At 45.3% G+C, this 27121-nt stretch overlaps 3 protein-coding genes across 4 annotated transcripts in view; 1 reads left to right on the forward strand and 2 right to left on the reverse strand.

The window, feature by feature from the left end:
• gstcd (glutathione S-transferase, C-terminal domain containing) overlaps window positions 1–15383 on the reverse strand; it is a gene marked incomplete at its 3' end in the record, with an annotated part of 65608 nt that extends 50225 nt beyond the window's left edge. The window contains 6 exon segments of the mRNA NM_001173910.1: window positions 8228–8321; window positions 11620–11880; window positions 13618–14085; window positions 14425–14652; window positions 14812–15058; window positions 15376–15383. Coding sequence (NP_001167381.1) covers window positions 8228–8321; window positions 11620–11880; window positions 13618–14085; window positions 14425–14652; window positions 14812–15012 — 1252 coding nt within the window.
• A 245-nt stretch (window positions 15384–15628) lies between these two features.
• Window positions 15629–19942, forward strand: LOC106610331 (integrator complex subunit 12). 2 transcript variants are annotated; one of them, XM_014209625.3, is made up of 7 exons: window positions 15629–15802; window positions 16232–16402; window positions 16906–17064; window positions 17558–17754; window positions 17967–18126; window positions 18515–18667; window positions 18988–19942. In XM_014209625.3, the coding sequence occupies exons 2-7, from the start codon at window positions 16244–16246 to the stop codon at window positions 19606–19608; spliced, it is 1449 nt and encodes a 482-aa protein (XP_014065100.1). In that variant the 5' UTR covers window positions 15629–15802; window positions 16232–16243; the 3' UTR covers window positions 19609–19942. The 2 variants fall into 2 exon arrangements, with proteins under 2 accessions (XP_014065100.1, XP_014065101.1); XM_014209626.3 differs by having other exon boundaries at window positions 18515–18661.
• A 115-nt stretch (window positions 19943–20057) lies between these two features.
• The window catches only part of LOC106610330 (Rho guanine nucleotide exchange factor (GEF) 38), an 18328-nt gene continuing 11264 nt past the window's right edge, over window positions 20058–27121 (reverse strand). The window contains exons 10-15 of the mRNA XM_045722888.2: window positions 26367–26564; window positions 25903–26082; window positions 25514–25648; window positions 24615–24816; window positions 22464–22783; window positions 20058–20867 (exon numbers count right to left, since the gene is read on the reverse strand). Of these exons, the coding sequence (XP_045578844.1) occupies window positions 20685–20867; window positions 22464–22783; window positions 24615–24816; window positions 25514–25648; window positions 25903–26082; window positions 26367–26564 (1218 nt within the window). The 3' untranslated portion in view covers window positions 20058–20684. The remainder of the gene's footprint in view (window positions 20868–22463; window positions 22784–24614; window positions 24817–25513; window positions 25649–25902; window positions 26083–26366; window positions 26565–27121) is intronic.

Genomic DNA, 27121 nt, shown 5'->3' on the forward strand with positions numbered 1-27121 from the left:
CAACTGCCCGAGTTACACCAGGAACGCACAATCACTCCATCGGTGCTCAGACTGTCCGCAATAGGCTGAGAGAGGCTGGACTGAGGGCTTGTAGGCCTGTTGTAAGGCAGGTCCTCACCAGACAACAGCGGCAACAACGTCGCTGGACGAGACAGGACTGGCAAAAAGTGTTCTTCACTGACGAATCACCGTTTTGTCTCACCAGGGGTGATGGTCGGAGTCGCATTTATCGTCAAAGGAATGTGCGTTACACCGAGGCCTGTACTCTGGAGCGGGATCGATTTGGAGGTGACGGGTCCGTCATGGTCTGGGGCGGTGTGTCACAGCATCATTGGACTGAGCTTGTTGTCATTGCATGCAATCTCAACACTGTGTGTTACAGGGAAGACATCCTCCTCCCTCATGTGGTACCCTTCCTGCAGGCTGATCCTGACATGACCCTCCAGCATGACAACGCCACCAGCCATACTGCTCGTTCTGTGCGTGATTTCCTGCAAGACATGAATGTCAGTGTTCTGTCATGGCCAGTGAAAAGTCTGGATCTCAATCCCATTGAGCACAGTCTGGGACCTGTTGGATCGGAGGATGAGGGCTAGGGCCATTCCCCCCAGAAAGGTCCGTAAACTTGCAGGTGCCTTGGTGGAAGAGTGGGGTAACATCTCACAGCAAGAACTGGAAAATCTGGTGCTGTCCATGAGGAGGAGATGCACTGCAGTACTTATTGCAGCTGGTGGCCATACCAGATACTGACTGTTACTTTTGATTTTGACCCTCCCCCTTTGTTCAGGGACACATTATTTGATTTATGTTAGTCACATGTCTGTGGAACTTGTTCAGTTTATGTCTCAGTTGTTGAATCTTATGTTCATACAAATATTTACACATTAAGTTTGCTGAAAATAAATGCAGTTGACAGTGAGGACGTTTCTTTTTTTGCTGAGTTTATTTGTAATAATGACAATTGCAACAATACTGAATGAACAATGAACACTTATTTTAACTTAATATAATACATAAATAAAATCAATTTAGTCTCAAATAAATAATGAAACATGTTCAATTTGGTTTAAATAATGCAAAAACACAGTGTTGGAGAAGAAAGTAAAAGTGCAATATGTGCCATGTAAGAAAGCTAACGTTTAAGTTCCTTGCTCAGAACATGAGAACATATGAAAGCTGGTGGTTCCTTTTAACATGAGTCTTCAATATTCCCAGGTAAGAAGTTTTAGATTGTAGTTATTATAGGACTATTTCTCTCTGTACCATTTGTATTTCATATACTTTTGACTATTGGATGTTCTAATAGGCACTTTAGTATTGCCAGCCTAATCTCGGGAGTTGATAGGCTTGAAGTCATAAACAGCGCTGTGCGTCCAAGCATTGCTAAGAACTGCTCGTAAACGCAGTAAAGTTTGAATGAATGCTTACGAGCCTGCTGCTGCCTACCACCGCTCAGTCAGACTGCTCTATCAAATCATAGACTTAATTATAATAAACACAGAAATACGAGCCTTTGGTCATTTAATATGGTCAAATCTGGAAACTATCATTTCGAAAACAAAATGTTTATTCTTTCAGTGAAATATGGAACCGTTCCGTATTTTATCAAACGGGTGGCAACCCTAAGTCTAAATAAATATTCCTGTGATATTGCACAACCTTCAACGTCATGTCATAATTATGTAATTACGGTCTTTGTTAGGAAGAAATTATCTTCACACAGTTCGCAATGAGACAGCCGCCCCAAACTGCTGCATATACCCTGACTCTGCTTGCACTGAACGCAAGAGAAGTGACACAATTTCCCTAGTTAATATTGCCTGCTAAAATGCAGGTTTAAAAAAATATACTTTTGTGTATTGAAAGAAGGCATTGATGTTCATGGCTAGGTACATTTGTGCAACGATTGTGCTTTTTTCACAAATGTGCTTTTGTTAAATCATCACCCATTTATTTGGCAGAGTTGAAGTGGGCTGTGATTCGATGGCAAATTAACAGGCACCGCTTTGATTATATGCAACGCAGGACAAGCTAGTGTCTGTATGTAGCCTCGCTACTTTTATAGCCTCGCTACTGTATATAGCCTGGCTTTTTACTGTTGTGTTATTTCTTTACTTACCTATTGTTCACCTATCACCTTTTTTTGCACTATTGGTTAGAGCCTGTAAGTAAGCATTTCACTGTAAGGTTGTATTCGGCGCACGTGACAAATAAACTTTGATTTGATTTAGTTAACCTAGTAATATCATCAACCATGTGTAGTTAACTAGTGATTATGATTGATTGATTGTTTTTTATGAGATAAGTTTAATGCTAGCTAGCAACTTACCTTGGCTCCTTGCAGCCACAAGGTCCTTTTAATGCTGCACTCACGTAACAGGTGGTCAGCCTGCCACACAGTCTCCTCGTGGATTACAATGTAATCGGCCATAATCAACGTCAAAAAAGGACGATTACCGATTGTTATGAAAACTTGAAATCGGCCAAGCCGATGAAATCGGTCGACCTCTAGTAGTGTGTCACCTCATTTTAACATTGTCATAAAGAGCACGTTAAACTTAATAAAAACATGTTTTCCCATTTCAAGAGGTTAAATTAAATAAAGTGGTTATATTAGGTGCCTATTAGGTGCCAAATAAAGAAACCGGGAACAGTTTTATTTAAAAAGGAATAGTTTCACCATATTCAAATAAAGAAACCGGGAACAGTTTTATTTAAAAAGGAATACTTTCACCATATTCAAATAAAGTAACAGGGAATAGTTGTATTTAATAAAATAACGTTTTTGTTGGGCCTCCCGAGTGACGCAGCGGTCTAAGGCATTGCATTGCAATGCTTGCGGCTTCACTACAGACCCGGGTTCAATGTGTCACAAACGGCTATGACCGGGAGTCCCATAGGGCGGCGCACAATTGGCCCAGCGTCAGTTGGCCGGGGGGGGGGGGGGGGGTGGGGGGGGGGCAGCCCGGGCGGCTTTTTATTTATCCTTTATTTAACCAGGTAGGCTAGTTGAGAACAAGTTCTCATTTACAACTGCGACCTGGCCAAGAAAGCAAAACAGTGTGACACATACAACAACAACAAAGAGTTACACATGGAATAAACAAACATACAGTCAATAACACAATAGAAAAAGTATGTATACAGTGTGTGCAAATGAGGTAAGATAAGGGAGGTAAGGAAATAAATAGGCCATAGAGGCGAAATAATTACAATATAGCAATTAAACACTGGTGTGATAGATGTGCAAGTAGAAATACTGGTGTGCAAAGGAGCATACTTTTTTTTTTTTTAAATAACTGTATGGGGATGAGGTAGTTGGATGAGCTATTTACAGGTGCAGTGATCTGCGAGCTGCTCTGACAGCTGGTGCTTAAAGTTAGAGAGGGAGATATGAGTCTCCAGCTTCAGTGAACATGAACCAAACAAGGCAACAGTAAACATGTCATCCCCAACGAATGATGCAGCTGTAGGGGACAATAATAATCTTCAGAAATGACTGTCAAAGCAACAAAATAACTAGGGCTTTACAATGATGGTGAAAACTTGGAGGCATTTTGTGGTTAAGTGGGTTCAAATCGTCCTTCAAGTCACAGTGTGCGCACAGAGGGACGTTCGTGTTGTTGTCAAAGCAACCGCACCACATTTAACATCGGTACTTCACCTCCATTTTCACCTTTACTAAGCCTACACCCCCGCCCCGACAACACCTTGGCCTCCACTTACACGAAGCCTACACCCCCGCCCCGACAACACCTTGGCCTCCACTTACACCATTCACTAAGCCTACACCCCCGCCCCGCCCCGGCCCCACACACCACCTGCCTCCCCCCGCCCCGCCCCGGCTCCACTTACACAAAGCCTACACCCCCACCCCGACAACACCTTGGCCTCCACTTACACCATTCACTAAGCCTACACCCCCGCCCCGACAACACCTTGGCCTCCACTTACACCTTCACTAAGCCTACACCCCCGCCAACACCTTGGCCTCCACTTACACTAAGCCTACACCCCACCCCGACAACACCTTGGCCTCCACTTACACCTTCACTAAGCCTACACCTGTGCATCTCTCTCTCTCCCTCCCTCCCTCCCTCCCTCCCTCCCTCCCTCCCTCCCTCCCTCCGTCCGTCCGTCCGTCCGTCCGTCCGTCCGTCCGTCCGTCCGTTCGTTCGGTTCCTCCACGCGTGGCTGCAGGCCCAGACGGCACCTCCTCCACGCGTGGCTGCAGGCCCAGACGGCACCTCCTCCACGCGTGGCTGCAGGCCCAGACGGCACCTCCTCCACGCGTGGCTGCAGGCCCAGACGGCATCCCTAGCCACATCCTCAGAGCATGCGCAGACCAGCTCGCTGCAATGTTTCCGGACATATTCAATCTCTCCCTATCCCAGTCTGCTGTCCCCACTTGCATCAAGATGTCCACCATTGTTCCTGTACCCAAGAAAGTGAAGGTAACTGAACTAAATGACTATCGACCCGTAGCACTCACTTCTGTCATCATGAAGTGCTTTGGGAGGCTAGTTAAGGATCATATCACCTCTACCTGACACCCTAGACCCACTTCAATTTGCTTAACGCCCCAATAGATCCATATCTGGACACAAGGAATACCCATGTAAGAATGCTGTTCATTGAGTATAGCTCAGCCTTCAACACCCTCCAAGCTCATCATTAAGCTCGGGGCCCTGGGGTCTGAACCCCACTCTGTGCAACTGAGTCCCCCAGGTAGTGAAGGTAGGAAACAACATCTCCACTTCACTGATCCTTAACACAGGGGCACCACAAGGGTGCGTGCTCAGCCCCATCCTGTACTCCCTGTTCCCCCACAACTGCGTGGCCACGCATGCCACCAACTCAATCATCAAGTTTGCAGATGACACAACAGTAGTAGGCCTGATTACCAACAATGACGATAAAGCCACCAGGAAGGACGTGAAGGCAGAGTGGTGCCAGGAAAATAACCTCTCCCTCAACAAAACGAAGGAGCTAATCGTGGACTTCAGGAAACAGCAGAGGGAGCACCCCCCTATCCACATCCACAGGACCGCAGTGGAGAAGGTGAAAAGCTTCAAGTTCCTCGGCGTACACATCACTGAAAGTCTGAAATGGTCCACCCACACAGACAGTGTGGTGAAGAAGGCGCAACAGCGTCTCTTCAACCTCAGGAGGCTGAAGAAATTTGGCTTGGCCCCTAAGGCCCACAAACTTTTACAGATGCACAATTGTGAGCATCCTGTCGGGCTGTAACACCGCCTGGTACGGCAACTGCACCGCCCGCAACCACAGGGCTCTCCAGAGGGTGGTGCGGTCTGCCCAATGCATCACCGGGGGCACACTGCCCGCCCTCCAGGACACCTACAGCACCCATTGTCACAGAAAGGCCAAAAAGATCATCAAGGACAACAACCACCCGAGCCACTGCCTGTTCATTATTATTTGACCATGCTGGTCATTTATGAACATTTGAACATCTTGGCCATGTGCTGTTATAATCTCCACCCGGCACAGCCAGAAGAGGACAGGCCACCCCTCATAGCCTGGTTCCTCTCTAGCTCTCTTCCTAGGTTTTGGCCTTTCTAGGGAGTTTTTCCTAGCCACCGTGCTTCTACACCTGCATTTCTTGCTGTTTGGGGTTCTTAGGCTGGGTTTATGAGATATCAGCTGATGGTAGAAGGGCTATATAAATACATTTGATTTGTTCACCCCGCTATCATCCAGAAGGTGAGGTCAGTGCAGGTGCATCAAAGCTGGGACCGAGAGACTGAAAAACAGCTTCTATCTCAAGGCCAACAGACTGTTAAACAGCCATCACTAGCCGGCTACCACCCAGTTACTCACCTTGCACCTTAGGGGAAGCTGTCCTATATACATAGACATGGAATCACTGGCCACTTTAATAATGTTTACATACTGCTTTACTCATTTCATATGTATATACTGAATGCTGATTGGCTGATAGCCATGGTCTGTCAGACAGTATACCACAGGTACGACAAAACATTTGGTAACCAGTTTATAATAGCAATGAGGCACCTCGGGGGCTTGTGATATATGGCCCGGACATATACCACACCCCCTCGGGCCTTATTGCTTAATTCTAGTCTATGCCACTCCGACATTGCTCGTCCTAATATTTATATATTCTTAATTCCATTATTTTACTTGTGTGTGTATTGTTAGATACTACTGCACTGTTGGAGCTAGGAAAACAAGCATTTCGCTACACCCAACATCTGCTAAATATGTGTATGTGACCAATAACATTTGATTTGATGCATGGCTGCAGTGACGGCACCTCCCTGCTCATTTGTCTGCTGTGTCCTTGTGAGGTGGTGGTAGAAGGATGGGTGTGTTTGGCGAGGCGCTGACAGACGTTGAAGGCTCGGTCACTACCGGGCCATGACAAATTGTCTGTCTCATCTCCACTCTGACTAATTACCCTGACTCAGGAACACAGAGGGAACGTAGCTACCTACCTACACTACAGCCAGCAGCAGCAGTCACACGGATCTCTTTAGAGCCTCTGTTCATCTACCAGAGTACCCAACAACATCAAGTTTCTCTATGACTCACCCACTCAGAACAGTCACACTGCCCACACTACTTAGCTCTGTTTAGCAGTGTATAGGAGCAGAGAAAGAGAGCAAGACACACCGAGAGAGAGAGAGTGAGAGAGACCGAGAGAGAGAGAGAGGAGAGAGAGGAGAGAGAGAGAGAATGTGGGTATGCTTGAGTGTGAATTTAGCAAATGTCTGGACTGGAGTGCATATAAAGAGATAACATGTCGGGGTGATAAGGAATGCATGACTGGAAAGGGAAGGACAAGTGGAATATTGCCAATGTCTGGACAGTTATGTGAGAGGTTGGAGGTAACTAAAATAGCTAATCCAGAGCCGGTTGATTTCAAGTTCAAGTTTCTGTGTTAAACTACTTCTGACTGAGAACATGTTTTGTTCTCGATACTGTCTGCTGAACTCATTGGAAAGAAACCGGAGGACGGTTGTCTGAATACCTCCCGTATCCGCCCACTGGCCGGAACCACACACAGACAACGAAAAAGGAAGGAAAATTCTTATAACAGACAACACTGACCAAATCAACATGTGCCGTCACACCCACACAACATCCTTGTTTGAAATCCAAGATTCAGTTAGACAGAAAGCACAGGAACAACCTGAGAGAACAATCCTGCCATTTTATCACAGACAACCGTTTGGGGCATGTCAATAGTTTGAAGATGCTCCTTCGTCTCCTCTCCTTTACACAAATAAAGGACATGATGCCACTGTAGTGTATTGAAATTAATTCAGTGTAAGGTGGGATGCATTTCCTCACTCTTTTACCCACTGAACTGAACCCACTGCTGTGTGTGTGTGTGTTCTTGCTATCTGTACATACACATTCCTCTATAATGACCTTGATGTACTCCAGCTGCTTTAATGCACGTTAAGATGAGCTGTAAGCATGACACACATGTGAATGTGCCCCCCCCCCCCACACACACACACACACACACACGCGCGCGCTCAATGGAACCCCTTCTCGCTGCGCTAGAATAACACTAGCATCTATCATCCTCATTAAGGCGTGCGCGCACACACACACACCTCATTTATTAGCCTTCTCAGGGTATAATAAACACACTAATAAGGAAAGTGCTCGCTCGCCCCCTCCAAGGAGAGACTCATTTCACCTGGGACTGCAAACAACCCTGCTTCCACCGCCCGTCCGTCAGACACGGCTGCCACGGCAACAGAGCCACCACTGTGTTCCCGACGACGGCTCTACGGTCCGAGGAGTGTGTCCCTGTCCCGGTGACAGGCTTGTTTCTCACTTAGCCCCAACCACACTGAGAGAATACGTCACAGCAAGACACCGCTTCAGAACTCATTAGGCTGGGCTCCTTGGAGAACGCATTACGTCTCCAAAGGCTCGGCCGGTCACAGGCACTTCCACTGATTGTGTGTGTTGTTGTTTGAAAGGGGGCGACTCGTCGATGGAACTCACCAAGCCAAAGTAGTAGTGATGTTTTATGCAAAAATGTATATGCAGCGTGTACCCGGGATGCTCCCGCAGATATCAGTGGTGTTTGATATGGATTTCTGGCTCAGTAAGGGTGATTGGATGAGGAATGGAGAAAAGGATGGAGAGATGGATGAACGAAGGGAGACAGGAAAGGAGAGAGGGAAGAGGGATGGAGAGGAGAGAGGGATGAAAGTAGTACCTTCAGTGGGGTTGACGGCCTCCGGTAAGCTGTCCCAGGGGAGGGTCCAGGAAGGGCAAGGATGAGGTGAGAAGACGGCCTCAATACCACTCTCCTGCGGGAACACCCACCATCAAGGTTACCATAGAAACTTCTCTCTCAGAGCCTACAGGTTTTTTCCGGTCTCAACCAGCAGTAATGAAGTGGTTTACAGAGAGTAGGGAGCGCTCTTCCACCCTGACCGCCGTTAACCCTGTTCCAATCTGAAGAACCACCTGAGGACAAAGACCGCTTTTTCTTTCCTCTCTCGTTCTCTCCCTGTAGAGAAACACACTGTCTGTTAAGTTGGCCTTGTTACCCGGCTCATAGGGGGGATGGAGGTGTTCTCCAGAACTGAAGAGATAGATATTACAGGTAAAAGAGCTACAGATGGGGACAAACACTGCATCTTTGAACACTGGCCTTTGGATACTGGATGAAAGCGTTCTGAAAGCTTTGTGAACTAAGAACATTCCTCATCAAAAGTTAGCAAGATATTAGAAGTAGTATTACACAAAATTGCCTTTTATCTTTCATTAGTAGAAAACAATGCCCTCTTTCTTCAGGCATAAAAAAGGGCAGTTGTTTTCTAAACGGCATATTAAATCACATTCACATTCTTCATCGAAATCAAAAGCTTTGAGCTAACCTTCCTTGGCAGCTTTTTTATTGTTATCTTTTTCCATTAAAATAAATGGACTTCATGGAAATAAGTAAGTATGAAAATAAGGGCATTTGCTGTATGCCTGAGATATACGAGTGACAGTTTCCAAATGTATCTCTGCAGTATGTACCTACTGTCTCCTACGCTGTAGTGCACCAGCTTGGAACTGGTTCAAGAGGCCATTTTATTTTTGTTACCCAACAATGACAAAACAGCCAGCCTTTTCAAGGTCATTTTTATAGTTTGTGATTTTGAAACTGGTTTAAGAGGCCATTTTATTTTTGTTACCCAACAATGACACAAAACACGCAGCCTTTTCAAGGTCATTTTTATAGTTAGACATGCTCTCTCTTTATCTCAGGGAAAATCACAAACTATAAAAATGACCTTGAAAAGGCTGCTTGTTTTGTGTCATTGTTGGGTAACAAAAATAAAATGGCCTCTTGAACCAGTTCCAAGCTGGTGCACTACAACATAGGAGACAGTAGGTACATACTGCAGAGATACATTTGGAAACTGTCACTCATATCTCAGTGCACCTGGCAAGAAGCCTTTGGAAGCCTGGCACACACACACACAGAGAGAGCTGGGGGAAAGAGGCTCTATGACTGACAGACATCACTGGGTGTGTCAATCTTCTCCCTCACTACAGTGTGTGAGTGAGTGAAATGGGAAGACAAGGTGAAGCAGCTCTGTATACAATTATATTCTCAGATTCACAGTAGGAGGTGATTCAGATTGTTTGTGTGGTGGACAGATGAGATGTAGTGCTGGCTTTGGTAAGCAGCAGTGAGGGACAGCACGTCACACTGTTGGAGCCTAGCCCTCTCCCTTTCTGCCTTTCTCTCTCTCGGTCTGTGACGCCCTGGGCTGGCCTCTACACACACAGGCCCCTTGGCTCCAACAAGGCCCCAGACCGTACAACAGCTGCACTCCAGTCCTGCTGGTGACGACCAAACAAACACATGCAGACACACACAAAGCCAACCAGCACCGAAATCCGTCTGGGCAGGCGAGGGACGGCAGTATATGTATGTGGGCAGTATGTGTGTGTATGTTCCTATGTCAGTGCATGTTCTAACTGTGTGCACCTGTGTCTACTCCGTAATCGACCAGGGTTGAATATCACATTCTAAGAGGGCAACTTATCAACATTTACGATTGGCTGATGCACTTCCTGCCGTAGTTGGATATCATATCTGTGTGGCCAGCAAGAAATCTCAGATTTATACTTGGGACCAGCCGTGCCAGAGAACAGTGAGGGTGTTCAGGGTTAGGAAGGTTTGAGCCAGCTGAGGATGCAGTTTCCTGCCTTGACAGCTGTGTCGGTTTATGTCCCACTGAAACCGCTACTCCATAACGTGTTCCAGGCAGCCATTTGGAGTCCAGCGCTAACCGTGCTAACAGTGCTAGTGATTACACCCTGAGAGGCTGTAGGCTATATTGAGAGTGTGGAGTAATTATGCTAGCGGGTGTGTACTCTGAGCAGTGCTGGTGTTTTTTTGCAATTACTACAAGCAGGATAGTCTGGCTGTAAAATGTTATTATTTTTGTATTGGATTCAGTGTTTTTATTCAAATCAAAGTCTGAGGGGAAAGTGAAAGATGTGCACTATAGTGTAAAGTGGTGGCAAATATAAAAGTGGCCTATGGGACAAACATTTGATTACCTGTCAAACAATTACACAGCAAATCACTATTTAATGCGGTTTACACTTGGTCTAATGACATGTCTGTAAACAATTAGAATGCGACAATGGTAGCTGGTCAAAACGACATTTAATGTATACTCATGTGGAATGTCTGTAGACCATCACTGTGACTCTCGGTTCCCTTGTTGCACAGACATGAAAAAAGTTCATGTCTCTGCGACTGTCGCAACGTCCGTTGTCGTGGTTACTGGGCTGCTACAGTAACAAATCCAAATGTGACAAGACGTTGCCGAAGTTCTAAAATTCACAGACAGAATGACCTACTTTTATTTCGTCACACTCACAACCGTAAGCAATTTTACCTTGCAGGTAATGATGTTGTGTTGGGTTTATTTTCCTCAATGAATAAAAAGTAGCTATCGTAAATTCCGACGTCGTCAGCTATAACGTTACTCTGTTCATTTTTGTAACTGGCTAGCCAGCTAGCTATTTAGCCAACAAGCTCGCAACGAACCAAATCATTGTTTAGAAAGTACCTTTGAGTTGCCTGGCTGTCGTTTTGTAATTATTTTTCATAACGACAACGTCAAGTTTGATGTTGGACGAAAATACAATGTTCATTATGTCACATCGACAACAGTCCACAAACATATCGATAGACCAACTGCAAACCAGCCTTTAAAGTAACAGAACGCAACAGCAAGGCCGCAATAATCTGAGACAAAGCCTTCAATTATAGGAAGCGGGACAATTTTACAACCAACTGGAGTGCATAAATCCTTTATCGTTGCAGCTCAGGAACACAGTCAGTAGGAAGAGGGAGTACTATATTGGGACAGTTCTGTGTGTTTGCGCGCGATGTGCCTAGAGGCATTCAAGAGAGAAAGGCGCTGCTGCTAGAGAGCATGCGAGTTTTTACCACTGACAGATTTCCTGAAACCTTCAATGTGCCTCATCTAATCCTCCCAAAAAGAGATGGTGGGAAGGCATGAGGGGAGAGTTGAGAGAGAGAGAGGGAAAGAGAGGGAGTGGGAGAGAGATAAAAATATATTCAATTACTTTGAGTTTAGTCATCGTGGGCCTGGGGCCTCCAACGAAGTGCACCTCCGTCGTCTCCAGGCTTTCCTGATTTGCTTGGCTGGGCTGTTGTGCTTTGGCTATGGTTGGGGGGCCGGTAGTGAGGGCCTTGGGGGTGGAGAGGGCCATCCCACAGGCCTGGGCAGCCCTAGGGACCCCGGGGACTTCCTGGACCTGGAGGTACCAGCGCAGCAAGAGAGGCAGCTGGGACAGTGTGCTGGCGTTGTGGCTCTGGAGAGAGCTCTGTGGAGGAGGACGAGGGGAAAGTGAAGATGGGGGTCTGAGTCAGCTAAGTGATTCATCAGAAGTGTCATCTGCACTGAACCAAGAGCCCAGGTTCCACCAGGCTGATCCCCTCCACTCATCACCCCTCTGGAGATGGAGGAGAGAGACAGGCACTAAGAAAGGGAGGGGTGTGTGTGTTAGTTATTCTATCCTTGTGGGGACCTAAAATCCCCACAAGGATAGTAAAACAAGAAAATGTCTCCCTGTTGGGGACATTTCCCACATTCCCATGAGGACAAAGGCTATTTTAAGTTTAGGGGTTAGGTTCAGGGTTACAATTAAGGTTAGGGTTAGAATTAGGGTAAGGGGTTAGTGTTATGGTAAGGTTTAGGGAAAATAGGATTTTTAATGGAAATTAATTAAAGGTTCCCACGAGGATAGAAGAACATAACATGTGTGTGTGTTTCCAAGAGAGAGCGAGAATAGAGAGAGAAACAGACAGAGCATAGAAAGAGGTGACAGTAGATAAAGCCAAGGGTCTTTTATCTGGCTCTTTGTCCTGTGGATCTGTGGATAGACAGTAGTGGCTGTGTGGGAGAAGAGAGGAGACATGATAGGCTGAGTGTGAAACTGGAAACCACTGGAGCACAGCTGACCCCTAAGAGACTTATTGTGAGAACTTCACTTAATTCCAATCCCAGGCTATACAGCTATGAGAACAGGAGGAGAGATGGAAGAGAAGAGGAGAGAGGTGTGCAGAGGAGACCCTGTTGGCCACTTGGCTCCAAGGCATAATAGATCGATAACTAACACCCCGTGGTGGCATCTCATAAAAACCCAAAACACTAAACAAAATATGGGAAATCTATAAATAAAAAGTTCCCAGGAAAATTCAGCTAGGGGCAAATTAAAATAACTTTATTTTACAAACTAACTTGATGATGAACTACAGTAAGTGATTGGCAGCAAATCTCATCCTTTCAACATCACTCTCGCAGCCTAATTTCTCATATCTGTAATTAGACTCTGTCCCCATGACAATGACATTTTAAAATCAGCATGTCGAATCAAGCATGATCCCAAAGCCGGTTCATTGAAATGCATATCAACCAACTACATTTAAAATAGACCCATTTGTCATTGTGGTGCCATCATCCACAGCCAGGTGGACCACCTTTGAGAATAGAATCTGTGCCGACACACATAAACACACAGTCTTAGGAAGGCACTGTTCTGCCTGGTTTCCACTGTGTAAAGCCTCTGTGGGTGTACAGGTACCACCTGATGAGACATTCAATGTAGAAGGGTGTCAAGCATCATTTCAGAGGCCTTCATAATACGGTTGACATAGCAACAGGTGTAAGTACTCAAATGAGGTAGCAGGTGACGACAGGGGACAATAGGGTAATATGCTACTGTTAAAATAAAATGTGCCACACACTCAGAGCTACCACTTGTCTAAAACTAGCATGGAGACTAAACAGGCATAAAGATTGAAGAAACACGATTGCAAGAGAAGTGCTGGTAGTTTACATATTTAGTGACCAGCAGAAGGGAGGCTCGGTCCGTGGAATATAAATCAAGTGCATAAAGCAAGAACTCTGTAGCCTGAGTCCCAGATCTGTTTGTGCCGTTTTGCCAGTGACAGCAATGGAGTTGGAAAGACAGCACAAACAGATCTAGGACTCAGGCTAAGACTTCTAGACCAACTTCCCTTCAAACATATAACAGATAACCTCCAAGGGCCTTCCTTACCAGGTATTGATGGATACAAGGCAGCAACACCACATCAGTCAGAGTGAAGTACAGCCCCTCAGCAAACACATGTTCCAGCTGTGGCAGCTCTGTGGTCTTCACTTTCCTGATGTCAGAGCTCTCCCTAGTGGTCGTGGACGGAACTGCACCACTATCCACATACAGCTTGGCCAGGGCTGCTCGGAGTTCTAACCCGTCGACGGACTGCGAATCCTGGGGCTGGGTGATGTCTGTCCCTTGGTCCTCCTGGAGGTCCTGAGAGATTTTCTTCTGGTTCTTCTTCTGCTGCTGCTGGAGCTTCTGCCGGCGAATCTTGTCATCGTTGTGCACCTTGACGGGCTCGCCTAGTGTCTTTTCGAGGTTGAGGAGGGCAGAGGGGAGGTGCAGGGATGGGTTAGTGGGCTGCCGGAGGTGGGCCTCCACGGCCGAGGGGATACTGAGCTCACACAGCCTGGTCCACTGGCTCACCTATAAGGGAGAGGAGGAACATGCATTCATTTTGACTAATATTTGTGGCATTGGTGTAATGTAGTTGTATTTTTATACAGCAGTACTGTGTGTCCAAGACAACTTGTAGACAAGTTTATCCCATCTTATTCACTAGCTCATAAAAAAATCCCTTTGGGAGAATATAAGATTCAATTGGTTTTCCAATGGGAAAGCTCCTACGGATGTGTGACAATTTAATTATGCCTAAAAACAAAAAAGAAACAAAAACACTAATGTCATGTATACACAAACAGAATCATTCATAGTTTTGCCAATGGCACTGCATGCATATCATAATAATTGAGTGTTTCCCCTTACCTCAGCGCAGGCCTTCAGACAGGTCTTCTTGAACCCTAGCAGTGATGCTACATCCTTCCTTCTGGGGTCTGCCTCACAGGTCCTGTCTATAATATGCCTGAGCACGACAGCCAGCCCGGCCCTGCAGTATCTCCCAGTCTCATCCAGTACGGCGGGGAGACGGCAGCCCCTCACCAACACAGGCAAGTCCTTGACATGGACCATCGAGACAGCTAAAGACTTTGGTACCTGTCAAAGAAATATTGTTGTTACACATATTGATATGTATTCATTCACCTTCACTATATTGTGTACTATAGTTGACTGAAACATGCTCAGTAAAGTTTTTCCCAACTTCTTTGCCTGTCATTACTGTCTACAACGCAAAGCAAATCGACAATGACAAACCTGTGACTTCCAGGATTGTGAGCTTTGTGTGTCAGGCTTGGCAGAGACGAGGAAGACTTTGAATGACGTGCACTCGCAGTAAGACAGGAGGAAGAGCGAGATGGAGGTGTGTAGGGAAACCGAGGGCTGCTCGTTTTGGGAGGATAATTCCAGGTAGAGACACTCTGGTTGCTGCTCCTCATGTGGGTCTGTCTGCGTCATTGTGACAGGAGGTACTGAATAGGTTGAATATTGGTGTCAATCAAACCTGTAAACACGACAAATGGTATTGTGGCAACAAACTCTGACCAAAGTTAGCTGACTAAAGTTAACTCCATACATCTCAAGATGTATGTCTATATCGTGAAGTAGAGTTTAGTCTGCTAGACTAAAGTTGCTAGCTAAGACTTGCATATGCTTGCATATCCAACGTTAACGTACCTACTGTTAGCTAGGTAGTAGCTGTCTAGCTAGGTATACATTTAGCTAACATTAGTGCTCTACACAGACAGTTAGCCCACGCCTCGTTTCTGTTTAGGTTCTGATTATCAAGCAAACTATGATACACTGAAATTAGCTACTTACAGTTCATGTGAAGCTCACTGTGCACGTTGTTAAAGTAAGCACGTCACTTCCTCAAGTAAGTTTCCACGTGTAACAGTCAATACAGACCGACCTGATCAATGATACATACTTTCAAATACATACCACAATTAAATGTAAACATTGTATTACAAAATGATTTATACACTATATAGTTATAGTGGCGTATTTTGAATACAGTCTAGATAATCAAAATATGCTACGGGTAATGTCGAGGGCCGTGCAACAAATTAGCTTTTGTTTCTTCGGATGTATTTAATGGATGGACAAGAATGCCGCTAGGAAATAAAGGCGTTTCAGCTACAGTAGCTCAAATGCCACTTGTTAAAATTAAGTTACTGTAAATATTTACGTGTCATAATAACCACATTAGTGTGAGAAATACACGTTAAAGATATTTGAGAGTAAGGTAAGGTAATCAAACATGACGAATCTCAACTAACCTTTGCTAGCTTACTAGCTAGCTAGCTACTTGAGCTAGCTAGCAGATTTCCCAACCAAGGCTAACGTTAACTTAGCTACTTGGTATAGCTAGATAGCCAACTAGACACCTTGCTAGACAGCTTCAGAAGCTGACAGTCACGTTCAAGTCAGAATCTCTTACCTAACATTACGTACATGCAAGTTAGTGTAGAAGCAGTTGACCTTTGTGTCAATAGTAACTAGTTGGTTATGTTTTCTGTCTAGCTTTGCCATCCAACAATATCACTAAAGTTACTCACTAGCTGTCAGATTACCAATTAGCCAGTACTATATTTATCAACTGGATGAGGCTAAAAACAAGTAGGGCCTATAGTCAAAGCCTATGCCATATTCTACATATCCTTTATATCTACAGCTCAGTGTGATCATGGCTGCATCTGTGAGTCTGGAGTTGGACCCTGTCTTCCTAAAGGGACTGGGATACCTGCACTCAAAGAGCAAAGACTCTGTGGATAAACTCAGAGCTCTGCTGGACGAGTCTCTATCTGGCAGAGGGAGTGATTCCTCTTACCGCTCATCATTGAAGGTATGGACTACTGTGGCTTAGTTGGTAGAGCATGGTGCTTGCAATGACAGGATTGTAGGATCGATTCCCAGGACCACCCATATGTACAAAAATGTATGCTCACATGACTAAGTGGCTTATGATAAAAGAGCATATATTATTATTATACTATATGCCATTCATTCACCTCTCTTCAGAACATGATGTTGTCATCATTTTACAGGCTGGCGCGATTATATTCTAATGATGTCATCATATGGGGTTTTGACAGTAGTCCAAAGGGAATCCATAGACACACATGATTGAGGTGTAAAATATGAAACCTTACCTAGGCACCTGTGTCTTGCTTTACCCGTGTCACTCGTTACCATTTCAGACATCCCTTCGCTGCCGCTTCTCTCTAGTTCTTTCAGTCACTCCCAACATTTGTATCCTGGAGAAGTAGCTCTGAAGCCTCGTGTTTAAAAAACAAACTTTATTTGTCACATGAATACAACAAGTGTAGACCTTGTATCTATCAACAGGAGGTGGAGGTGACGAAGGTGTCGGTGTCCAAGATGAGCATAAATAAACAGGACTCTAAGTCCTCCTCCAGCTCCTCCTCTTCATCTAGCAGCAGCAGCAGCAAGTCCAGCAGCTCAGAGAAGAGCAAGAAGGAGGTGGAGAAGAGGCCTTCAGAAAAGGTATGAAATGGAATGGATGCTGTGCCTGAGTAGGTGATAGGGATTTATTCATGATCTAGGCTAGTTTGTTCCAGAACCAAACCAGTACTGCAAATCATGGAAAACATGATTCGTCATACATAATGTTATTACATAGAATTTTAAGACGTTCATCCATATTCCAGTAATTCCATTCCTTTTGTTGAGACAATCTAGAACCAAACATGCATACACAATTATCCACTGCACATACATAATGTTATACATTGGATACATAATTGGAGTAATTTGTTCAGTGTGACATATCTTCAGTTTGTTGAGACGACACAGAACGTAAACTGTCACGTAAAGGTCATATGTCAACATTTTAGTATGAAATCCGCATTTGTTGAGGTTGAAATAGAACATACTACCTACATATCAACTTTATATAACCTTCCTAACACCTTTATATAACCTTCCTAACACCTTCATAACACCTTTATTAACCCTTATAGCACCCGTTGTCTTCCAGGTGAGGGTAGAGTCAGGTGAAGGACCTGACCCGTCTAAGAAGCCTCGCCTGGAGCCCAAGCAGCAGGAGAACCGCTCGTCCCCCGTCACAGTCCAGCCCTTCAAAGACATACCTCTGCCTGACTTCTCCAACTTCGACGCGGAGACCAACGCTGACGACTTCGCCATGGAGATGGGGCTGGCCTGTGTGGTTTGCAGGTACGTACCCGGACGTTTTTGAATGTCACCTGGTTCGCAACTGAAAATGAAAAAGTCCATGTAGTCTTTTCCTGTTTGTCCCTGTTTCCCATTTGGTGCCTAATGAACACTACGTCTAACTCTTTCAGTGATGAATGGCTGTATGTACTGTGTGTAATGTATTTTCATTGATAAATAAAATCAATCAATTAGTTTCATTTTGATGACCTCAGGCAGATGACGGTGACGTCGGGCAACCAGCTAGTGGAGTGCCAGGAGTGCCACAACCTCTACCACCAGGACTGCCACAAGCCCCAGGTGACGGACAAGGACGTCAACGACCCGCGCCTGGTGTGGTACTGCGCCCGCTGCACCCGGCAGATGAAACGCATGGTAAGAGATGGATAGACGACCAAGTCATCCTGGCTGAGTCTGAAATGGAACCCTGTTTCTTACATAGTGCACTACTTTTGACCAGATCCGCTGGTCAGAAGATGCGCTGGTCAGAAGTAGTGCACTATATAGGGAATAGATTGCCATTTTGGATGCAAACCATGCGACCAATACCTATAACAAGGGGTGTATTCAGTGAGTTGAGACCTTCTGAAGGTTGCAGATAGAAATGTAATGAACAGAGCTGAAACGATTCCTTACTCTACCTGACAGACAATCATCTATTTTGTACACAATACATTTCTATCTGAACGTTCTGTAATGTTTTCCACTCCCAAAAAGACTCCAGTTGAATGGGTTCTTATGCTGTTGTTGTTTTTCCTGGCAGGCCCAGAAGACCCAGAAGCCTTCACAGAAGCCGACACCAGCCGTTGTGTCAGCAGCCCCCGTGGTGAAGGACCCTCTGGTTAAGAAACCGGAGCTCAAGGTCAAACCCGACACATCCAGCACCTTTCAGGCCTTCAAACGAACTGAGGTGAAGGTAAGCATTACAACACCAAAGCTGCATATTTGAAATACAAGTCATATTTAGGTTAAATGACATATTTCAGTAAGATATACCTTGTCTAATGCAACCTGATCATGTAATACCCAGACATTATACAACATTACATGGCATACAGTGCAATAGCCTTTTCAAAAATGGCGGACATTTAGGTTGAATGTAAAGACAAAATGTATATATGTTGTCAAACTGACCATGTGTGTAATACCTGCACATTATACTAGGGGAAAGGATCAGAGTAATTTTGATGTGCTTAGGAGTATTGCGTCTCTAACGCTTGTTTCTTTCCCTCCTAGGCGTCTGCAGCGGTATCTGCCAACCCCTCCAGTAGCAGCGGCTCCTTGCAGTCGGGCAGCGGCCTCACAGGGTGGGCCGCCTTCGGGGCCAAGACCTCCGCTGGCCCTGGCGCCAACACCAAACCTGGCTCCTCAGGGCCAAGTGGAAGTAGCAAGACCTCCTCCACCTCTATCCCCCCTGGCCAGAAACCTGCTGGACTCTCTGGGCTGGCCAGTTCTAAGACGGGCGGAGGACTGGGCGGCAGTGGCTCCAAGATGGCGATCGGAGGAGGAAATGGAAATAATGGTGATGGTGGAAACGGCTCCAGCTCTGTGCCTCTGAAGCCTCCTCCACCTCTGACCCTGGGGAAGCAGACCCTAAACCGGTCCTCCAGTGGGGAGAACCAGGGGAGGGGGACAAGTCCTGGGTCCTCCCCCAGTGGGTCTCAGCCCAGCCTGGGAGGGAACGGCGGAGGGTCTGGGGGCAATGGAGCAGGGAATGGGAACGGTAACGGGTCGAAGGCGGCGGCTGAAGCGCCAGGGGGTGGCAAGGCGCCCACGTCCCAGGAGTCTCAGCTCAACGCCATGAAACGCCTGCAGATGGTGAAGAAGAAAGCGGCTCAGAAGAAGCTGAAGAAATGAATGGAATGAGAGGAGTAGTGAGGGAAGGAAGAGAAAGAAAGAAAGAAAGAAAGAAAGAAAGAAAGAGAGAAGTGTGTAAGTAAGATGTTAGAGATGGAAGTTATGAATGGGAGTGAGTGCCAGAGCATTGAATTAACTGTAATATGGATGTAACCTAATCCAATTGAATACTTGAATTTCATTGATGTATGAAATGCTGCTGGAGATACTGTTAGTGGCTATAATGTGCCTCATCGTTCTGTCCAAACTCAGCCACGTCACAGAAAATTGAATTAACATGTTTGTTTTGGGTTTGGGGGGGGGCAAAATGTAATAAAATGTATTATTTTTATGACATAGTAGAATTGTCTTTTTTTGTGAGGATAAATCTCAAAAGTCTGAAAAGGACATGAGATCATCAGCAAGCAGTCATCAAATGAACAAGCCGTTAATGTAACAGGACCGCGCACCACTGATAAAGACTCTTTATTCATCACTGATGAGGGATCTAAAATATACACATTACATGGAGGAACTGTATAACTCTAAAATGCATTATCTCTTTCAATATACATTTGCTTGACATATATTAGAATAAATCATTATTTTCATTGGGACAATACACATTCACAATATAAATTCATCAATACTGCAGGTGGCAATACTAAGTGCTCAGCACAATGATAGCTTCATTCTTAGTGCAAAATGCATATATGCAATAATCTTAACAGTCATGATCTTTTGATAATTACATTTTCTGGTCATTCTTTTTTTTATATCAGACAGATTACAGTAAAACCCTATCCCAAATCGACCCTACGTCTGGAGATTTGAGAGGATATGGTAATAAATCTACCTTGTCCTGATATGCTAGTTGGAATTTTCACCATGATGCTACCGTACAACTATGACATGTTCTCAAATATCCACAAGGCCATAGGGCCGGTTTCCTGAACATAGATTTGGCCTAGTCCTTGGGAGTCTCTATTATAATTGCATTTTAGTCCAAGACTAGGCTTAATCTGTGTCTGGGAAACCTGCCCGTAGGGGCTAGGAGTCCATTTGGGATTGGGCCTTCTTAAACCCAATCTATTCCTTTATGCGTATGACATTTTGCCGAGGTAGTTGGCTGGGACGTAGCCCTTCTGTCCGTTGGCCTCGGCCAACCACCAGTCCTTGTTGCCTCCCAGGTCGCTGAACTTGAGGATCCTCACATGCTGGTTCTCCTGCATGGTCAGCTCCTGGTCACAGCGTGCCTGGAACCCGTACACCGCATAGAACTGGAGAAACAGACAGAACATTCACCATAGAGCAGTTATAGTACCATGCATACAGTACACAGGAGGCTGATGAGGGTAGAACGGCTCATAATAACATCTGGAACAGAGCAAATGGAATGGAATCAAACGCCTGGAAACCATGTGTTTCATTTATTTGTTAACATTCCACTAATTCCGCTCCAGTTATTAGAATGAGCCGGTTCTCCCCAATCAAGGTGCCACCAGCCTGTGTGATGTAGTGGAGAAAATGTTAGGTTCATGTTCCTCAGAATCTGACCCCAAACTAATTGGTCAAGTGCCCCAACATACAGTTATTTACTAAATAAATTTGAAATACAATCTGATGAAACTTAAATCCAAAACGTGTCAAGGTATTGGTTAATTGCGATAGCACAGCGTATTCCATTGGCAAAATTTGCTGTACGGTCTACTGAATTCAGTGTGGTATTTCCTTAATTCACCAGTCGGTGTCACTGTTAGTCCATACGAAAGAAGATACAGACCCCATCACAACTGTAGTCCCCAACCCAAACCCACCATCACCAATATCCATTTACAATCTATATTAACCGCCTCATATTCCGATGGAGGTCAAAAGCGTCCTCTCAGGTCGCAGTAAACCAAGACATAGTAAGAACAGAGCCTGCCCAGCGGCTGCTAAAGGGACTAATGTTGAGTGACAGCGCTGGTGTCGTATAAATGTTATTCACTCCATATAATCTCTATACGAGATGGAAGTGTGACCCTAAACCTATCAGAGCCAGACCTAACAGGCATAAACACACACCGCCCCAAGGCTTCCACCAGGCCTAACAGAGTGGGTTTTCAAATCATCTGCACTATAAAACCAGCACACTTAACTTTTTACTGCTCCATGCAATAACCACCCTCATATTTCATACCACGACTCTGTCATACCACGGCGGTCATACCACGGCTCCGAGGAGGCCTTTACAGGCATCTCTATAAGCTAGTAAAGATACATTGCTTGCTTAGTTAATTCCTTTTTGTAGATTGTTATATTAGCTTGTGATCTATGTATTTCCTGTGCTTTGCTTTCAGTGTAATCTTTATTGTTTGTAAATTACAATGTAGCCTGTATAACAAATAGTACATTTTGAGGTGTTGTTCAGCGAATGGAGTTTGCCGTTCATTCTATTGAGATTGTTATGTCAACTATGTAAAGCCGACTGAAAGGCACACCTAAGCCCTCTGTTTACTCTGAGCCCTGACAACTGAACCAGGATCGGTCCTTCCATTTCGATATGCACCTGTTACGTAGACACATATTACAGAAGTTTATATGTTGCCTGGCTGGGCTGATGACACAGTGGATTGCTCAGTCAGATGGAACAGAGTAAATAGGTATTCTAACGTCATAGATTTAGCCGGTTGTAATAGATTTCATAGATTCCAGCCAGTGAAATAGACACTGGCTGGAATGCAGATTTAACCAATCAGCATTCAGAATTAGAACCACCCATTGTATAAAGATATATTATGCTACATAGTGCACCACTTTTGACCAGAGCCTGTATAAAGAGTAGGGTCCATAAGGGTTCAGAACGACCCTTCTTTAACCTAGTGTTACCCCACCTGCTGGTTGTCTGGCTCTGTGTCCACATCCTGGCGGATGTCTGGCTCTGTGTCGCCCTGTAGGCTGGACGGGGTGGAGCATCTGTCAAGCGAGGTACTGGAGGTGTTGTAGAGGCTGAAGTTAGGTATGCTGCTCCGGCTCCGTATGCTGTTGTTTCTCCCGCTGCCCGACACAAACAGGCTGAGGTTGTCAAAGTCCTCGTCCAGCACCACGATGGGCTGCTGGGGATCTGTGATCCCCGTACCCTGACCTGGTCGACCCTGATCCCTGTTGGGGTTGTACTGCTTCAGGAAGGATGAGTACACGTAGCCCTGGGTACCTGGGGGAGAAGGAGAACAGAGGGATGTTTGTGTCTGTCTGACATATCTGGGTTCAAATAGTACTTGAAACCTTCCAGGTGCGGTGATGAATGTGGGCTTGAGCCTGCCTGGAGTGCCAGATGGGCAGGGTTTTCACTTTAGGAACTATTCCATTGATTCACATAAAGTATTTGAAAGAAAAGACTATAGGCTGCTATTCAAATCAAATGTTATTTGTCACATGCTTCGTAGACAACAGGCGTAGACCAACAGTGAAATGCTTACTTACGGGTCAACAATGCAGAGTTAAAGATAAGGGAAAGAATTATTCTGTGAGAGAGCTAGGTGCAGGGAGGCTCAACAAATGCACAGGTGGTTGGGCTGCATGTGAATAGGGTTCTTTGTGAGACAGGATGCACTGTGGGTAAGTCACAGGGAGATCGGTGTCCTTGTCAACGAATGAAGGATGAAAGAAAGAATTGTGTGATTGCGCAGTCTATAAACTGCCTATAAAACAAGGGTTTCCTTAAACCGGGCGTATTGTTGCAATGGGAAATAGTAGTTTTGTTTACTGCATTGGTAGCATTAATATCGACCATATAATAAACAGCTTCTTATGAAGACTAGTAGTCCCAGTGGATGAAACAAATCTGTGAAGTAGTTTCAGCATGCAGTCGGTACCGAGAAACAACACACACACACACACACACACACACACACACACACACACACACACACACACACACACACACACACACACACACACACACACACACACACACACACACAAACCTTTCTACAACTCCTTGCAAAAACTTGGCTGATTTGAGCCTTGTTATTCTGGAGTACAGAGAAGCGCGGCAGGCTTCTCCTTTCTCCTCCTCAGCCTGTGTTTCTCAATGCCCCCAGGGAGAGGCTTTGTACTCTAAGTAACTCTGCTTATAGCGAAAGGCGGCTCGCCGCAAACAACTGGCAGGCGCTCAGTGCTAGATGACGTGCGGTGCGGAAAATACATGGTAACAAACTCTTTGAGTTGGCCTTGTTGTGAGGCAGCAACTCTCTAGAGAGAGAGAGAGACAGAGAGAGTCGGTGAGGTTAGTTTGTTCCAAGTATCACCGTGACAGCACAGTCAGGGGCCTCTGGGAATTTCCCCAGCAGGCTAGCTGACTTGTCAGCTGTGGTAGGTTAGTAATCAGGAAGTGAGATGTGTATCTATCGACAAAACACGCCACAGGACAGAAGAGCAAGGAGTTTAGTTCCACAGTAGTGAGGGGGGATGTTTGTCTAGAGTTAGGTCATGTAGATCAGATCTGTAGGATGATGTACTACAGTACCCATAATGCAAAAGACACACCTGTACAACGGACATAAACTGAGAGCATTATGTCTACATTACACAGACCTTAACGGTTGAAGTAGTGAATGAAACATCCTCTATTTGGGAGGTCTATCACCGCTAGTTTAGATAAAAGTGCAATTACAATTTTCTCATACAGAACAAACATTAGGGCTGTGACGACACCTGTAATATATTTGTTCCGTGGCAAAAATGAAAACACTTAGCGCATCAAACTCTTTGGTCCTTTTAAAAACCCGCTATATGTCAAATAAATACATGTGACTGGATGACAACATAATGTTTGTTTCCAACATTAGGGCTGTTTTCTAAAGAAGTTCCATCCGCTTTGTGTTTTGTTTCCTTGCCACAATAGTAACGAGTATCACCATACTGGTATCGTCCGGCCCTAATAAAAATGGCACACATCCAATAACTAAGCCACTGTAGCAACATGAGACAGGATGATCCACCAGCATCACATCACATAATCCAACCTATGACAATAAACTTACTGCCAGTGTCAACCAGCCAGCGGCCCCGGCTCCCCAGGGGGTCTGTGTCCTCCAGCAGGCCCACCAGCTCCCCCTCCAGCAGGCTGACATCCTGCTCCTGACACCCGTTACAGTTCCTCTTCAGCTGGTACAGCCTGTCAGCTGGATACTCGTCCAGCAGCCTGGCCCTGTTGCCCTCTGTCTGACGCTGGATCTCTGGGACCTGTGGAGGGGGAGAAGGGAGTTAGGGTGATATGAGCCGAGTCATCAGTGTCCCAATGTGGGAGTGGGGGAATGATCGCTAACGAGCCCCCTTGGGTTGGTGGGGGTGGGTGGGGATGGGTCTCAGGAGGGGAAGGTTGTTCGAAACCGATCCAAAGGAGTCTTGCGCTGTTCAGATACAAGCACATGTAAGCGTACGCACACACACACGTGTGGAAGTTCACAGACTCTCTCTCTCGTACACACAAACACACAGTTTGTCTTGGGGGAGTAATAACTGGAGTAGCTCTGGGGTTGCCAAGCGCTCTATTTAATCCCAACCCAGAGAGCTCGGCAGAGTCTGGTGGCTCCGATAACTTCTCCAACATTGTTCTTTAATTGACTTTTAATTGGTTCAATTAAACAAATAATGGAGCCAATCCTGGAATAGGTGGTGAGGCTGTGGGGTAATGCTGCTTTTACCTAGAGCCTACAGGCATTACTACAGATAGCTGGCTCAGTGAGGATGCTCCAAGATGGGTTTGTGCTGTCTTACCAACTCCTATTGTCATTGGCATGACAACAGCTATACAGCACAAACAGATCTGGGACCAGGCTAGCCTTTAATTACCGTAGCTTATCACATACTGTAGTAATAATGGGGGATACATTGAGGCAAGTCCTTCCAGCTTTCAACCATGTTTTCTTCCCAAACTTACAGCTAAAAATTTCTTTGTTTTCTCGAAGCTGACTTTGCGTTCTATTAGAGTCTGTGTGTTGTCCTTGACGACAGTCAGGTTGTTGAGCTCTTCCATGATGCTGCTTTGGACTTCACTGATGTTGGACAAAGGAGCCTGGACAAATAAAACATTTAATCATACTTTATCATACTTCAATGTGTGGTATTTTGCATCAACTCACAACACACTGTGTCCACCACAAATCCTTTCCCTTTCATACTACAAAATATATTACTGTTCAATTAAAGTCGCCCCTCTACTTCACCACACAAAACTCCACATAAACCACCTATCGCCAAATACACCTCTGCTGTCCCACTCCCTCCGTCCCTCCCTCAATCTCCCTTACTCCTCCCTTCCGTCCTCACCGGTAGCTGCTGTATGGAGGGTGCGTGGTGGCAGGCCGTGTCCATCAGGCCTTTGAGCAGGGTCACCAGGCAGAGGACACAGTTGGATAAGATAGTATGGGCGGCCATGTTGAATCTCTGCAGCTCCTCCACCAGCTGAGCATTGAGGGCTGCGTAGTCCCGCCGCGCCGCAACCTGGCCCTGTAGAAACAAACCGATTTAAACATTTTAGCAAAGACCTTTAGAGCATTCTGAAATTGTCATATTTATTTAACATTTGTGATTTTTTTATTGTAACAGCTAAAATAATTCCGTTTTTAATGAGAACTGTTATAATGCTGAAAGACCAATAAACTAAACTCTCAATAGCTAAAATGCTATAATCCCTACAAAATGAGCTATTTGTTCATTCTAATAGGTTCATTCTAACGGAAATTGTTGCTAGGTAACATGATCGCTGCAAACGGAATCCTTGTTGAACTCACCTGGTCCTCGGATACAGGTGATGGAGAGGAGGAAGAAGAAGAGGCAGAAGATGTGGAGGAGGAGGAGGGAGAGCGCTCCAGGCGGCTGCAGTAGTCCAATAGTTTGTCATAGCGTTTCTGGATGAGTTTCTGCGGGGCGGCGAACATGCCTTGGAGTGAGTTGAGGGGTGCCAGGACCAGATGTGCCATCCTCTCTTTCTGGAGGGGTCATATAGGGAAGCAATGATGGAGAATGAGTGGTTTTCCATACATTACATGAATCTTGCCCTGGAGACAGCTCTGCAGAGTGGTCAGTAGCTGACACAGCCACAAAGTCATAAAATCTGATTTTAAACCTAACCTTAACCCTAACCTTAACTATACTGCTAATCCTAATGCCTAACCCTAGCCTTGAAGACCAAAAAGCTATTTATTTTTTTCATACATTTTTACATTATAGCCAATTTTGACTTTACAGCTGACCCATCTAGCAAAAATCGTTCAGTTCTGCCTCCAGGGCAAGATTCATGACAATAAACGTCAACCTGCTTTTTTGGTGTGAGATCACACAAACATACATGGAATCGAAATACTGTAGGGCATTTATTTTGCATAGATTACAAAATAGAGGCCCTTGTCTCATATATGATTGTGGCTGTGGGAATCAATCAAATGAGGCACGAAATGGCCTACAAATTGGTTTGTCGGAAATAGTTCTGCCATCTGCACTTTAGTTTGTATAATCTCCTCTGAAAACATCTTGCCTTGCACAATTC

This window comes from Salmo salar, chromosome 08 (genome assembly GCF_965601325.2).
Source record: "Salmo salar chromosome 08, fSalSal1, whole genome shotgun sequence".
Classification (NCBI taxonomy): Eukaryota; Metazoa; Chordata; class Actinopteri; order Salmoniformes; family Salmonidae; genus Salmo; species Salmo salar.

Coding starts and splice junctions, on each gene's coding strand:
- LOC106610331 (XM_014209625.3), top strand. CDS start 16,244: ATGGCTGCATCTGTGAGTCTGGAGTTGGACCCTGTCTTCCTAAAGGGA. Junction 17,755..17,966: donor CTGGCCTGTGTGGTTTGCAG/GTACGTACCCGG, acceptor TGATGACCTCAG/GCAGATGACGGTGACGTCGG. Junction 18,668..18,987: donor TCAAACGAACTGAGGTGAAG/GTAAGCATTACA, acceptor TTTCCCTCCTAG/GCGTCTGCAGCGGTATCTGC.